This window comes from Helicoverpa armigera, chromosome 14, assembly GCF_030705265.1.
Source record: "Helicoverpa armigera isolate CAAS_96S chromosome 14, ASM3070526v1, whole genome shotgun sequence".
Taxonomy (NCBI): Eukaryota; Metazoa; Arthropoda; class Insecta; order Lepidoptera; family Noctuidae; genus Helicoverpa; species Helicoverpa armigera.
In genome coordinates, this window is record NC_087133.1 from 1,265,584 (window position 1) to 1,282,156 (window position 16,573).

General features: G+C 35.4%; 1 protein-coding gene and 1 long non-coding RNA gene across 2 annotated transcripts; one reads left to right on the top strand and one right to left on the bottom strand.

The window, feature by feature from the left end:
• Nucleotides 1–5,491: 5,491 nt before the first annotated feature.
• On the top strand, nt 5,492–9,991 carry LOC110376137 (putative carbonic anhydrase 5). Its single transcript, XM_064037920.1, has 5 exons — nt 5,492–5,669; nt 6,150–6,276; nt 6,527–6,629; nt 9,012–9,121; nt 9,856–9,991. Exons 1-5 carry the CDS (start codon nt 5,591–5,593, stop codon nt 9,989–9,991), a joined length of 555 nt encoding a protein of 184 aa, XP_063893990.1. The 5' UTR covers nt 5,492–5,590.
• Nucleotides 9,992–10,076: 85 nt separating this feature from the next.
• LOC135117747 (uncharacterized) lies at nt 10,077–16,343 on the bottom strand. Its single transcript, XR_010277115.1, has 2 exons — nt 12,150–16,343; nt 10,077–12,087 (listed from the first exon to the last, which is right to left on the bottom strand). It is a non-coding gene; the product is annotated as an uncharacterized LOC135117747 (long non-coding RNA).
• Nucleotides 16,344–16,573: the final 230 nt, after the last annotated feature.

Consider the following 16,573-nt stretch of genomic DNA (forward strand, 5'->3'; position numbering starts at 1 on the left):
TTTCTACGCCTACGTTAACACTGAATGAAAGAACTAGAGAGAGTCTATATTTTGATACCCGACGGAATAAGAAGGGGTGTTATAAAAATATATTCATATTCATTTAATTTTTTGCGTTCCACAAGTTTCACGTGGTGTTACAATAAGCTTACAGCTACGTACATTTGTGGACCCTGTTAGGGCACAGTAAAAATGGACACCATTTACTTTTTAACATAAATAAACATCAGTAGGTATATTTCGTATTTTTACACAAGTGGTAATCAGGTATTTATAAGAACACACCCCGCTAATATTTGATCCGTACCTAAATTTTAGTAATAGGTAGGTACTGCTATAAATATTCTATATTTAGTTCATACTGAATTAAACCCTTCTAAATATAGACATTTATCATTAAAGAAACTGATAAAAGTCATATTTTATCTAATAAATACTTATTATTGTACTATCGAAAGTATTTATTGATTTATTAGCGATAATAATCGCTGACGCCATATCCTTTGTGATTTTGATAAATAATAATTCAACCTTAAAAAGGTCGTTCCTTGAACTTAACGTAAACCGAAAAAAAATTGTATTAGGTAACGTATTTATAAAAAAATAAGGGTACAAGAAGTTGATTACAAATAATATGGCAAAAAAACATTATGCCTACATACGTTCAGGATTTAAGAGAGATCTAAAAATGTTATATCACCATAGTAACTATTCTAATGTCTATAATTGCTACAACCGAGACCACTAATATTATAGTCAAAATCATTTTTCATATTATTTCAAACAGGCCTAAATAGAGCTCTTTCGAGATGCCAAGCTAGTTGTAGGTATAACATACAAACAATATTATTTTCTTTAATAAAAAAAGGAAAATTAGTTGTTTCTGTAGTATTTATACGTGTTGTAGTTCACAGCTTCATCGTGTTCCTCATTCATTTGCCCGAAGCGAGAGCGTAATCTAATATTTAAACACAATTTGGTTGCAAGCGCAATGCATATGAGATAGGCGCCTCTCCGAGAAAACTATTAAATATTTAACTGAATTTTGGCGGGTTTTAAACGTAATTTTGCTAAAGGTAAGCACGAATTTATAGATTTTGAGCACCGCACACTGCCGACTAAACTTATCTACCTCTATATAGGTACCGATAGATAATTGGTTGAGGTTTTTTTAAAAATAATCGTGGATCCAATCAAACGTTAATCCGCTTTCTTATAGTTGGCCAGATGGCTGAAATTTTTTGGTGTTCGTGACTCAGATTTGATAGTCGATCTTATATCTACCAGCCGGACACCTTCCCTAGGAATACAGGATCAAGATCTTAGCGCACGTAAGCGCACTAATATTTATCTCTATGGATTACCCGATCAAACCTAAAAAGTTTGGACACAGATTAATGTAATAGTTAGTTTGGAGTCTGCTCTAAAGAATCATTCATTTTCATACATAAAGACAGTTAACCATTATCAGTCTTCCTGCCATCTTCCAACCCACATACTTTATTCTACGAACTTCTCAGTAAGATCTAGGAATAGTCCCCTCATAAAGGAGTTATTCTATTTATATAACCGGATCGTATCAGTATGGCAATTGTGATTGTCCGCAAGGATATGACCTAATGGCGACAGCGAGAGTGATACTTCCGCTGTACAATATCAAATTGTGTCTAGCAGTTACAATGAAAGACGTTCTAGTGTTACTAAGGGATAAGGCCTATATTTTCCCAGATATATATGTCATTAATGAAACAACATGTAGACAAGTTAGGGTTCAAATTGATATTAGTCTTTACATTGAAGACTGTCTCGATCTAAGTCTATCGTAAATTCCTAATTTATGTTTATGAACGGTCGAAGGGAGATTTTGTATTGCATGTGTAGCTCAAAGATGTGGATATACATATAATGCACCTAGGTATGTAGGAACCTCGAGAGAGTATCGACGTAGTACCACAGATTACTATAATAGTTACTACGTAAGTAGTAGGTACCTTCAAGACAAGTGAAGGTAAAACGCGGAACTTAGAATTCGTGTACTATTTACTTGTGACACATACCTAATTGATCTAATTATTTATCCTTGAATAACATAGGTACCTTGTTTAATATGTAGGTATTTAAATGTAATTATTTAGGTTCCACACTTAAACTGAAGACCTACATAGATTCAACAAATGCCATATTTAACCCAAATCTCAGGTATTTGCTTGAAGATTACCTTTTATTACTGGTTGTCATAGCTTAAGCGTTTAACCTAAAAAAATATACATATTTAGCAGCTACACATTTTTTTATAAGTGAAACTGATAAGATAGCGTTTGGCATTAACTGTCTGATGGTCTGCCAATTATTTAAATTGAAGAAATATGTAACTACTCTTAAATTTATTATGCAGAAAGCAATGTGTGAAGCAGTTTCCATAAGACATAATATTTTTAACTTCTTAGACCTTTCAAAACTATTTAGAGCTGATGACGATTCATCAGCCTTTTTGATATCCCGCTGCTGGGCACAGGCCTCCTCTCACACAGAAAAGGACCTAGCGTTAATCACCACGCATGCTCAATACGGGTTAAATCTCCCACGTTATAAAAATACCTAGTAATCCAAGAATCAGGTCACAATCTAGTCATCTAGCATCCGTTAGTCAAGATATTGTGGACTAGTTCAGATTTCCCGCCGATTACGGCTAATGGTCGAGGGGACGAGATGCACTATCTAGGCGTTTGTATACCTCTAGATTGAGATACGACACGGCTGGACGAAGTGAAGATTCTAGATTTTTTATATGGAATTTTGTATTCTTTAATATATATATTTTTTTGTTTATTAGGTACCTACAGTTCTAAATGGTCTCCTCGTGTTTATGGTTGGTAAAGAAGGTTCTTTACGGCAAAACATAAGAACTTTTAAAGGGAATGGAAAGCAAGGGATGAAAAGGGGTTTTAGGGCCTGACATACTTAATTTTTTATCTATGAAATTGTTAATTTACAGTCAAGTTTCAAGATTTATTTTCGGGTTTGGGTTTTCTAATATTTGTTCGAAAAAAATATCAACGCTATAGATGGATATTCATATTATATTTTTACATACACAAACATTTTATGTAAGTACTCGTATGTAAAAATGACAAATGATGAATAAGTGATGTAATCCTTTCCCAGAGTGCAACTGAACCCATATTGCAAAGCAATTCATTATCAAAATTTTTACAAATAAGGAAACAATTTCTCGTGAAATTTTCCCAACAATATGCAAAACAATAACGATTCTCTTTTGTGTTATTTTATAAACATGATCTTTTGTACATCTTGCGAATGAAGCGTTTCATTCAGTATTATCTGGTGCTGAAGAGAGTCACGACAGTGTAGAAATGCTAAGGATTGTCTACCTGTTGCCTTTGATAGGTATGTCATACTAATTAGTAATTATTTCTGTTACCACGTTCAACCACGCCTTTATATTGTACTGCTATGTTTCGTCTAAATCCAGTAATTTTTGCGTGAAAGAAGAACAAGCATCGTTTATAATATCGTTTATAACAAACACGTTTAGATTATTAGTAAGAATAGGCCTGTGAGTTAGCGTCCATAATTTTCACTCTCGTCATTGGTTTACGCATAATTTTGCCCCGTTGCAGAAAGTGGTTCTCCCGCAACTTGCGAGACAACTTTTTTGTTAGCAATCTTTTTTTCTGCAAACCAATCTTTTTGTAATCATAAAATAACAAAAGTCCTATAACTAGCGAAAACAATTAGACAGTATGGCATTGTTTAAATACTGAAATAGCAGGTATGCATAGTAAATAGTACCATTGTTACGTTACGCACTTACAATTCGATTCGGTGTTTCTCGAGTGTGTTTCAAGACGAGTTTGTCCCGTGGTTACAGAACAAATATTAGGACTTTATGTAGCCAAATTTAAACTATCGTATGTCGATCATAATTCTTTTATCCATTTTACACAGTGAAAACGCAACAGTCAGTCAGAATAGCTAATAATAAGTAATACTTTCGAATTTATTTTACCGAATGAATAGGTTTATGAGATAAACAATAATAGAGTAGGACAAAAGCACTTTTCGAATGTCAAAATTACATGAGACAGCCTCCAATAATAAATCCCCTTCACCACTATATTATAATAATGATTAATGTAAGTAACCATATAGATTTTACCTAGTTTTAAGTACTAATTATATCCGTACATACGCTCTACGAACAAAGCATAGTGAAACTCAATATTATGTACTAACACCTTTTTAACCTATGAACACAGATTAAAGAGCTTTGACTTTGACTTTAACTGGTCATTCTCATGGTGTGTTCTTTTACAGAGATTGCAGCGGAGTCCAGCTCAGTTGCCACAATCGTAGACTATGAGCCTCTCTGGAGTTATGATGGTAAGTGTTTACTCAGCTTGTTCAAAAACAAAACAATGCCGGAATCACAGAATAAAAACGTCCACTACTGGACAAAGGCTTTTAACCTTACACCTTTGTATAGTGGAAGTTTTGGGGTTGAACGTGGCTGAGGGATATTTGACCATACTTATCGCGCTGGGCATGCGTATTGGTGAGCAGAGGGTGGGATATTTTTTAGCTTTGGGGATGCAGCTGCCAATGTCGATGTAAAGCTAATAGTAAAATAAAGTTTAATAGCTGTAAGCTGCTGTTATATCTATGGGTTGCTTTGGTTGGTTCTTTCGTAGAGGGCATATTCAGGAAGCTCTCAATGCTTGTTACGCTAATATAAGTCTATTGTTTGGTCTGTGAAGATAAAGAAGGCTTATTTATTAACTCCGTTATTCTGGCTATACCTACATATTGTTGTGGAAACCAAAGCCTGAGAAAAGTAAGTAGCTATGTAAGTACATCAAAAGAAGAAGGAGAAATGGCGATTGAGTCATTCACCGCAGTATTAGATATGTAGGTATGTTATGATTTTATACGATTGTAGGTGAATATTACACTGTTTCTAAGCCCTAATTGATCTTTAGTGCCGGTAGTCGATATCACAGGTTTACAGTTTCATGCATATTAAAATAGTTACAGCGATTATACTTCTTTATATCAACGCTATCGTGTAATACCATGTAATTTTTTAAGCCCCGTTACTTTGTAGTGAAAACATTGCGTTTTTAACGGCCACATGATTTAGAATTCATTTAGATACAGATTTGCCCTTGACCCATGTCTATAAACATTATTCTGTACAAGTGTGTGTGTTTAAGTTGGCTTCCAGAAAATCTACTGGGTTAACCTGAAATGACAATCCAGTTGCTGGATACACAACTCTCAACCTTCTTTTACATGACTTTCTATCTGATATGACAAAGATTGACTTTCTAGTGCGAGATCCAGTGTCACAAAATTGTTAATTGCTCTAATGTTACAAAACTGAATCTTTCCTCTTCCATCAAATGTTACCGTTTATTTCTTAAAACACTTCAGACCTTTTCACTTACCTACCTTTCTCTTACCCCTTGCAGAAGAATCCAAATGGCCAGGCCACCACTGCCAGGAAGGTGGCAAGAGGCAGTCTCCCATTGACATTAAGACCAGTGAGGTTATCCCGGACTTCACAAAGATGTTCATCAAGTATGGACCTCTGCAGTTCTCGGGGTACCATAGGGTGCTCGTCTCTGGTATCAATAATGGGCATACAAGTAAGTTATATGAAAAGACTAGCTTCTGCGAGTGGTTTCACCCGCATCCCATAGGAACTTCTGCACGAACCCGAATAAAAAAAGTAGCCTTCCTCGATAAATGGGCTACCTTACACGGAAAAACTTGTCAAAATCGGACCCCGAGAGATTAGCGCGTTCAAAAGAACAAACAAACAAACTCTTCAGCTTTATAATATTGTAATGTCCACTGGGCATTAAAAACGCTAGAATAAAATGTGACATATTATTGGACTCTGAAATGAGCTGACGTGATTATCGTAACGCCCCTGAATAAAAGCCCATAACTTATTCCCTCGATAAAAAGGTTTTCACATCTGTTCCTGAGTTTTTTCTGTAATAAGACTGTTTAGGTCTGGCCAATAATTTGCAGATAACATCATCCGCTAATGTTATCCCCCATATCACGTACCAAAGTTTTCAAGGTTCTTATAATATGATTTACTTCTTTACTGTTTTTAGTACAATTCAGTTCGGAGGGTGAGGAGGCGATCCACCCGGTGGTCACGGGAGGTCCTCTCAAGTACCTGTACAGGTTGGAGCAGCTGCACTTCCACTGGCTTTCTGAACACTCCATCAATGGCGTCAAGTAAGAGAACGTTTTGTTTCCTCTTTTTTAATACACTCATATTAGGTTCACTTGTGACTATGTATGGAAGAAAATCTTTCAATCTTAATTTGACCCACGTCCCGGTCTTCGATAAGGATGAAATATTGCACACGCTCTGAGTTCTGATGACAATACATGTCTAGCTAGCTAAAAAGCGTCATAACAAAAGGTAACATGATAGGGATAGAGATGCTAAAAATGTATTTACCTAATGAAAATACTATTTCAGATTCCCCATGGAGTTACATTTCGTTCACGTGAGAAGTGATCTGTCAGTAGTTGAGGCGCTGGGCAAAAGGGACGGACTGGCCATCATCTCCGTGTTTGGCAATGTAAGTTTACTTCATACTTACTTTAGAAAAACTTCAGTATCTATATTTATACAATACATATATGCTACTCAACAGTGGCGTAGCGTGGGTATCTGCCGCCCGGGGCAGTTGTCGATTTTGCCGCCCCTTCCCGTGTATTTTTTTTAACAAGTGTTACTGGCCGTTTGTCATTTTTAACCGACTTCAAAAAAAGGGTTTTTTTGTATCGACGTTAAAAATCATCAAATGACCCTTCCTGCTGTGGGTTAGCAGCGGTGAGGGAGTGTCAGACTCTTACTGATTAAAACCGTCGTGTTCTGTCGAAGGCCTTTATGTTTTATGGTAACTCTTTCGAATAACCCGCAGCCCCGGCAGAAGGGGGAAGTTCTCAAGTAGACTTTTCTTTTATATCTTTGTAACTTGATTTCTGGAAAGTTTTAAAATTCCAAATACGCGAGCGAAGCGAGCGGGAAATTTTTATCGGACTTAAACCAAAAATTACGTAAAATTTTGCCCAAACGTACTTAACTTTTTGTTTGTTGACAGATGCAAAAACAAGGGCATATCGTTTTTTAATACGCGAGCGAAGCGAGCGCGAAATTTTTATCGGACTTAAAACAAAAATCACGTAAAATTTAGCCCAAACGTATTAAACTTTTTGTTTGTTGACAAATGCAAAAACAAGGGTATATCGTTTTTGAATACGCGAGCGAAGCGAGCGCGAAATTTTTATCGGACTTCAAACAAAAATTACGTAAAATTTTTTCCAAACGTACTTAACTTTTTGTTTGTTGACAGATGCAAAAATAAGGGCATATCGTTTTTGAATACGCGAGCGAAGCGAGCGCGAAATTTTTAACGGACTTCAAACAAAAATTACGTAAAATTTAGTCCAAACGTACTTAACGTTTTGTTTGTTGACAAATGCAAAAATAAGGGCCATAATACAGTTTCTGAATACGCGAGCGAAGCGAGCTCGAAATTTTTATGAGACTTAAACCAAATATTACGTAAAATTTAGCCCAAACGTACTTAGCTTTTTGTTTGTTGACAAATGCAAAATCAAGAGCATACAGTTACGCGCGAAATTTTAATTCTTTTTTATTTAAGACTCAAAACCAAAATTACGTAAAATGTAGAGTCACGTGTGTTTTAAGTACCAAATTTTAACAATAATTAATTTTAAGTTACAATACAATGTTTTGTTATTGTAGACAGTTTTATGTAGCGGCGCAGATACTAGTTGCGAACAATTTTTTTTTATTGGGTAAATTTTGCCGCCCCCTAAAAGCTGCCGCCCGGGGAATGTGCCCCCCCTGACCCCCCCACGCTACGCCACTGCTACTCAATCGTGATTAGTTTACCACCCAAGGGTGCAAATAATCCTTAAAACTACGCTTATAGAATAGGTAAGTAGGTACCTCCTGGCACAAAAATACAAAAGTATAAAAAGAAAATAAAAAGAAAAACATTAATTTATTTGGGAATTCTTGATGCATAAAACAGAAAAGACAATAATTAAATAGGTATCAGATTGCAATGCAAATGCAATGATGGCACTTTTACTAATCATGGCACTTTTTTCAAATGCATTCCAATATAAAATAAAAACAATGTTATCGACAGTTCACTGACACTATAAAAATGCAATTAGATTAGTTAATTAAAAAAGAAAATGCACCGTTTACACAATTAGGTATATAGCAATTAGTAATTGTTTGGCAATTAGCAATCAGGTCAGTGATAACCATGTGCAAAATTAATCAGCTTTAGGTAACTAATTAATTGCAGGTGCTATCATTGTTTGAAAAGTGCAAGAATGTTTAAAGTTAATAACAATAATAAATGTTGTCTTTATGATTGCATAATGACCTTGTAACCTTGACACGTTCAATGTGGGTTTATCAAGGTAATTGTGTAAGTTTGTAATTTCTCTTTCAAAATTTCGAGGAAGTATTGCAGAAAGGAAGTGGCAATATACAGTAAAAACATACCATTCTATTTTCATTAAAAGTTTTAAGTATAAACTGATAAGGCAAATCTAGAACATTAGGCTCCACTTGAAAATATTTAAACATACCTACATAGATCATAGCCCATGGGATCCAATCTACCCACTTCTATAACACTTCTGTTCTCTAGTTTATGTAACTTTCCCGCCCTCAAATTGCCTTCTAGCTAGAGCCTTAGAAATAGGTACTTCCAAACAGTCAAAATGTGTGAAAAGATCACCACCTATTTTGGATATGCGCAGCTATTAAATTGCTGACTTCAGAGTGACAAAGTTAGATGACGAGAACTTAGGACCTACAATAATATAACATCACCACTATTTTTAATATTTTAAAATGTAGAAAATATGTTGGAAAATAAATAAATAAAAATATCAATTGTCTTGTGCAGGTACAAGCAGAGATAGACGACTTCGAACCCCATGTGACGGAGATCATGGAATACATTCCCCACCTCATGAACACCGGAGACAGGGTCAGCGGAGTCATCCTCGATATGACGTGAGTCCTCCTACTCCAAGTCATCTGCACTAACAGTCACCCTTTTCAATCGTTCTGATTGCTCAGATATAGGTTCACCCGGGTTGTTTGTTTTAAACAAATGAGTGCTATATTTTTAAAGTTAGGCTAGAGTGCTTAATCTGAGAACCGAGAAATTGATTATTTGATTCTATATTAGTTACCTACATAATATAAAATTAATTGCAACACAATTTTAATTAATTAGGAACAGACATCAAGTTCTTTAAAACAAGCTACTTACCTAATTAACAATTAGCGTTACATTTGGAAGCTACTAAATTGATCGAAATTAGGAAGGCATTAAGAACGATTGCCCCCAATGTTTGTCAAATTGATCACGGTTCCTTGACACATTATCTTATAAGTAGGTGTATAATTACCAACAATGGTTTGGTATGTAAGTACCTACATAAGTGAAGTACCTAAGTTCATGATGACAAAAAGTTTGGTGAGAACTATCCCTAAATTACTACATTTTTGCAACGTATTCAAAAACAGACTCATACATAAGAAATATAATACATAATAGAAAGAGTTACCGCGGCCCTGGTACATAAAAGGCCTACGAAGGAACATGATGGGTTTTAGTCATTAAGAGTCTGACACTCCCTCACGCTGCTAACCCACAGCGGGAGGAGTCATTTGATGACTCGAGGCAAAGGAGGATAATTCAAGCCTTGAAAGAAGTACAGATCTTTATGCTATTGTTTCAGGAAGCTATTCAGTCCTAACAAAGAGTCGTACTACACATACTCTGGCTCCCTGACTTCGCCTGAATGCAATGAAGCCGTCATATGGATTATATTCGATGAACCTGTATATTTGACGGATGCCCAGGTAACTATCTAGTAGTACCTACAGTTATGATAAGCCCCTAAATATATAAGCTAGGGTATGATCTCCTAGCCTTAATCAGAAATAAAACGTCAATTCGTATCACAATAACTTCTTGTATTCACTTTTAAAACACAATTTAATATCAATCGTAAGAAAACATAGTTTATCAGTCCACGAAGGAAGCGCATGGGAAGCGCGCGCTCTCACTGTCAAAATCTCTTTTTAGTGTTGTCCTCACAGTAGAGGTAGTGTTGTCCGTATAAAACTAAAATGATTTAGTATACTTCGGTAAATATAGTATAGTTCCTTAATGTATGAAAAGAGAATATAACATACAGAACAACACAGGATAATATTAGTCTAACATTCGGCCATTCTGACCACTAAGTTTGTCCTCAAACTTCTCAAAGTCAAAGTCAAATCATTTATTTCATTTAGGCCTTTACAAGCACTTATGGACGTCAAAATTATAACTAAGTTTGATTCTAGTTGCCCATTCCAAAAGTAGCTTCCTATGGAGAAGAACGGGCAAGAAACTCCATGGTTACTCTTTTTAAAAATAATATAGTATTACAATTTGTATGTATTGATACATACAGTAAAAGCATGCGAAGATCATGTAGAATCGCAAAGACAAATGAGAGTAAAGTGACAATTAAAATGCTACATGGTGTTCACATTTACAAATTGGTTTATATTTTGGTACAAAGTTAAAGGTCAAAGTCAAGAGGTTATTCGCCAGCAAGAATTCATGACTGTGCCACCTTTACAGAGCTGCGTTCCTAGGACTGCCTCGAGGCCTTCACTCTTACTGGAGCCATCCACGCCTTCCAGCCAATCTAAACTCACGACATCTGCATTTGACCCCTCACCGCAAAGCCAAGAGGATGTCCACCAACAAGGCTTCACGATCGTGCCAACCTTCCAGAGTCGTGTCTTTAACTAGGACGGACTGCATCGTGGCCTTCACTCCAACTGGAGCCATCCACGCCTTCCAGCCAATCTCAACTCACGACATCTGCATTTGACCCCTCACCGCAAAGCCAAGAGGATGTCCACCAACAAGGCTTCACGATCGTGCCAACCTTCCAGAGTCGTATCTTTAACTAGGACGGACTGCATCGTGGCCTTCACTCCAACTGGAGCCATCCACGCTTTCCAGCCAATCTCAACTCACGACATCTGCATTTGACCCCTCACCGCAAAGCCAAGAGGATGTCCACCAACAAGGCTTCACGATCGTGCCAACCTTCCAGAGTCGTATCTTTAACTAGGACGGACTGCATCGTGGCCTTCACTCCAACTGGAGCCATCCACGCCTTCCAGCCAATCTCAACTCACGACATCTGCATTTGACCCCTCACCGCAAAGCCAAGAGGATGTCCACCAACAAGGCTTCACGATCGTGCCAACCTTCCAGAGTCGTATCTTTAACTAGGACGGACTGCATCGTGGCCTTCACTCCAACTGGAGCCATCCACGCCTTCCAGCCAATCTCAACTCACGACATCTGCATTTGACCCCTCACCGCAAAGCCAAGAGGATGTCCACCAACAAGGCTTCACGATCGTGCCAACCTTCCAGAGTCGTATCTTTAACTAGGACGGACTGCATCGTGGCCTTCACTCCAACTGGAGCCATCCACGCCTTCCAGCCAATCTCAACTCACGACATCTGCATTTGACCCCTCACCGCAAAGCCAAGAGGATGTCCACCAACAAGGCTTCACGATCGTGCCAACCTTCCAGAGTCGTATCTTTAACTAGGACGGACTGCATCGTGGCCTTCACTCTTACTGGAGCCATCCACGCCTTCCAGCCAATCTAAACTCACGACATCTGCATTTGACCCCTCACCGCAAAGCCAAGAGGATGTCCACCAACAAGGCTTCACGATCGTGCCAACCTTCCAGAGTCGTATCTTCAACTAGGACGGACTGCATCGTGGCCTTCACTCCAACTGGAGCCATCCACGCCTTCCAGCCAATCTCAACTCACGACATCTGCATTTGACCCCTCACCGCAAAGCCAAGAGGATGTCTACCAACAAGGCTTCACGATCGTGCCAACCTTCCAGAGTCGTATCTTTAACTAGGACTGCATCGTGGCCTTCACTCCAACTGGAGCCATCCACGCCTTCCAGCCATCTCTAACTATGACTGCATCGTGGCCTTCACTCCAACTGGAGCCATCCACGCCTTCCAGCCATGCTAACAAATCGTCAACAATATAATTGCATAAACTCTCACTACGATAAACAATTTCTGCGAATATTTTCATTTCATTTCATTTTGAATCCAAACTGTGACTTGTGTACATTGCCATTTTAACAAATTGGCAACCATATACTTGTACAAATTCTTACTACGGTAAACAACTTCACGTCTAGTATTTGGACTTGTATACTTTATCAAAACATTCAAGTTTAACAGAGTAAGTTAATCTTACTATCACTGTGACTGCAACGAGGAATTCACTCCTATTTGGAGCTATCTACGCCTTCTAGTCATGTTAACAAATTGACATCAAGATCCTTCTATCAAGTCTCTCGACTTATGTACCTTATCAATACATTCAAATTTAACCATGACAAGTCAACATCAACATATTGGCATCTATATACTTATATATTTTCCTATTTAAATAATCGACTTGTTTTATATCCAGTCTCTGGATTTATATTCTTTATAAATACATTCCAATTCAACCATTTCAAGCCAACATCAACATATTGATATCTATATACTTATATAATTTCCTATTTCAATAATCGACTTGTTTTATATCCAGTCTTTGGATTTATTTCTTTATAAATACATTCAAATTCAACCATTAAAAGTAAACATCAACATATTGGCATCTATATACTTATATCATATCCTATTTCAATAATCAACTTTATTTATATCCAGTCTCTGGATCTATATTCTTTATAAATACATTCAAATTCAACCATTTCAAGTCAACATCAACATATTGGCATCTATATACTTATGTCATTTCCTATTTCAATAATCGACATGTTTTATATCCAGTCTCTGGATTTATTTCTTTATAAATACATTCAAATTCAACGATTACAAGTCAACATCAACATTTTGACATCAATATACTTTTATCATTCCCCATTAAATAAACAATTCTCTATATCCAGTCTCCGGACTTGTGTAGGTACCTTACCAATACATTCAAATTCAAGCAATACAAGTCAAAATCAACATATTGACATGAATTCATTTATATAGTTCCCCATCAAATAAACAATTCCTTATATCCAGTCTCGGTTCTTATCTTACACATACTTTATCAATACATTCAAATTTCAATATTACAAGTCAATATGAACATATCGACGACAACATACTTATATCATCAATCATTAAATAAAGAATCCTATGTATCCAGTCTCTGGATTTGTGTACCTCATTCAAATTCAAGCAGTACAAGTCAACATCACCATATTGGCATCAAAATACTTATATCATTTCTCATTTCAATAGAAAACTTCTATTATACAAAGTCTCTGAACTTATGTTCCTTATTAACACATTAAAATTTATCACTATCATAATTCAAAGTGCAAATCAGTATTTACACATTGCTTCTGCTTATATAATTCTCATTACAGTAAACAACTTCTTTCTATCCAGTACCTGGACTACTGTACATTAACAATACAATATACAATTTCTTAATATCCAGCCTTAGATGCATAAACTGCGTCACTACACTTGTATTGATCTTCAATACAATATACAATTGCTTAATATCCTGTCTTATTTTATATACTTCACAATTACACTTTATTGGCACAATATATACAATTTATTTTTTTAAGGACTTAGTTTCGAAGAATTGAGAGCTATGAGAAATATACACAGCTTTTTAAGTAGGTATGTGTCAATGAAGATCTCTATAAATATTGATTAATAATATTATCACAAGCGGCTCCTTACACAAAACCGTCCTTACACAATTCCTTCCGTGTATTAAATTCAGAATCATAAATGACTCGTAATTGTCAATATCCTCAAACTGGACAATATACAAATCTCTCAATTTATTACATCTTCTATCTCTGACTACAATATAATATGTATACATATTTTATCTCGTTTAGTATCCATTAATCATCAATATGATCAAAGTAGCTAATACAAATTCTTTAGTCAGTTTCTCTGCCCATCTCTTATTTATATTCGTTATCTCACAACTAGTACAATATATCTTGTCTATTCAATACTCAATTCTTTATTAGCATTCCAGTCGCTAGTCTTTAATAATTAACAACATAATAAAATGAGAAATGTACAAGTAATTACATTTTTCTCTGTCCATCTCTTATTTGTATTAGAGCAATGCCTATGGTTGAACTAAATCAATACATGTCTTCTATTATTATTATTTAACAACACAATCAAACTCAATCAGACCACTACAAGTTACAATTGTTACAACATTACAATTGTTTCTGTTAATCCCTTATTGTAGTGGTTAAAATATATAAAAACATTACCCTCCTTCTTTGGCAGTCGGGTAAATACATAATATCCATTTTCTTCCTCGAGTCGTTTGTTTTCAGCAACAAACAATAGAACCAGCTAAAACAGTACATAGTGCATACCTTCCAACCTATGAACTTATCAAAAGTTTATTTATGTAGTCTTATTTCAATAATTCAACAATACAACCAAACTGAATTAGTATGAATCTTTCAATTCATTTCACATCTCAATACAGAGGCTCGTAAGAATTAATAACAGATAATCAAGGTAAAAATTGTACAAATCTTTAATTTATTCATTCAATTTTCTTCGTCTGGTATTGTTTTATTAATTAACAATTCATTAAAATCACTACACTTCTCAATTTAAGCTTTTCTTTTTAGTTAATACCATTTAATCAAATTATAACTCTACAAGTTGTAAAGCGTGAGTGGAAAAGCTTTCTGCTCCTTCGGAACTATATCCCTGATGAGGGATACGAAAGCAGAATTGAAGGTGGTGCCGTAGAAACAATTTTAATACAAACAAAGTGACAACAAAGTACCCCTGAGCCTAGTTTAACTCATGGTTCTTTATTTATGGTGCCTTAAAGTATTGCCTTCTTTAGCTGTGCCCTAACAGGGCCTATAATGGTACCTACTTAGTTTTAAGCCTCTTCAACATCTATTGTAACATTATGGAATGCAAATAAATATATATGAATATAAACATAACCAGATGTCATCATCTTTAAATATAAGTTCCAATCACCATATAAATTGTTCTTTATCAGTCAGTTTTTTTTCAATTAATGGTTCAAAACTAATAAATACTAAGCAATGCTCTTTCTTAGTTGTTGACACCCCACTGAATTCACTCCTCTGATCCTCCACAATCTTGGTTCCTATTTTATAAGTGGTCAGAATAGACTCACAACATCAATCAAGAAAATCATCATAAACTGTACATGTAATTTTCTGTGAGAGAAGGTCTAACATACAATATGTGCTGAAATTTAGTCTCAGAATAAAATGTCTTACTTCCCAGGAAATTACAAGATTTCCTGTCATAAAGAGAGTATAGAGAGAAATGTTAACTCGTATCGTTACCATCCATAAAAGTTCAGGTTCAGTTTATTTATAATAATCTATATGTTTTACTGAGTGCCCTGGTATGCATTCAACTTTTTAATGGGCTAGGACAAATTACTTATTAATTGCCTAGTCTTTTATTCTTTAACTGTCTCACATACTTCTTTTTCAGTATGGTATAATGTATTCTGATGGTATAGCTCCTGTGTAGTATCAGACAATTTTATGTATAACTAATGTTGTTTTGTTCCAACTCAAACCTATCTCTTATTGACCCAATTGCCATATTCATTTATTAAGTTAATAATATATAGACTGCTTTCGATTCAGATTTCAAAGCCGAAATTTCTTTATTTTGTATTTATTTGATTCTAGTATACATATCTTTAAGCACTTCGGGTTATTTTTAATGGTTGAGAAAACTGGTCTCAGCATCAAGTGGTGGATTCCAAATTAAAATGAAATCTTTCAAAAAGAACATATTTGATCTGGCTACTCAGATTACTGACACTACTGGGTTATATTTTCTTCTGATTAATTGACACTACTGATTTATATATATTTATTATGCTTCAGTCTGTAAAATCCTTTAAGTAAATAATATTTACTACAATTGCTGCATCTTTACTGTGATTAAACTATCCTTAATGTGTTACAGTCCTATAATGTACCTGTTAGCTGTAATATCATCCAACATTCAGATAGAATAAGCAGTTTAACTTTTTCTAGGTGAGGCAATTTACAGTTAATAATATGGAAAAGATCATTTAAAAGATTACCATTTTATAATTTTCACTTTAGATACTCTTTAAAATAATAACAAGCAATGATATTTGCTTGGAATGAAGTTTTACTTAACAATGATGTATGCTATTGGCAGTACCAAGATATTGGTAAAACATACTTACTGTCTGAAACATACTGGCTTGAAGCATTTAGTTTCATAGTTACTTTATTAATAAAAACCAGTTTAGTGTTTATAGTACTTTAAAGTATTTGATTATCCATTATTAATACCTG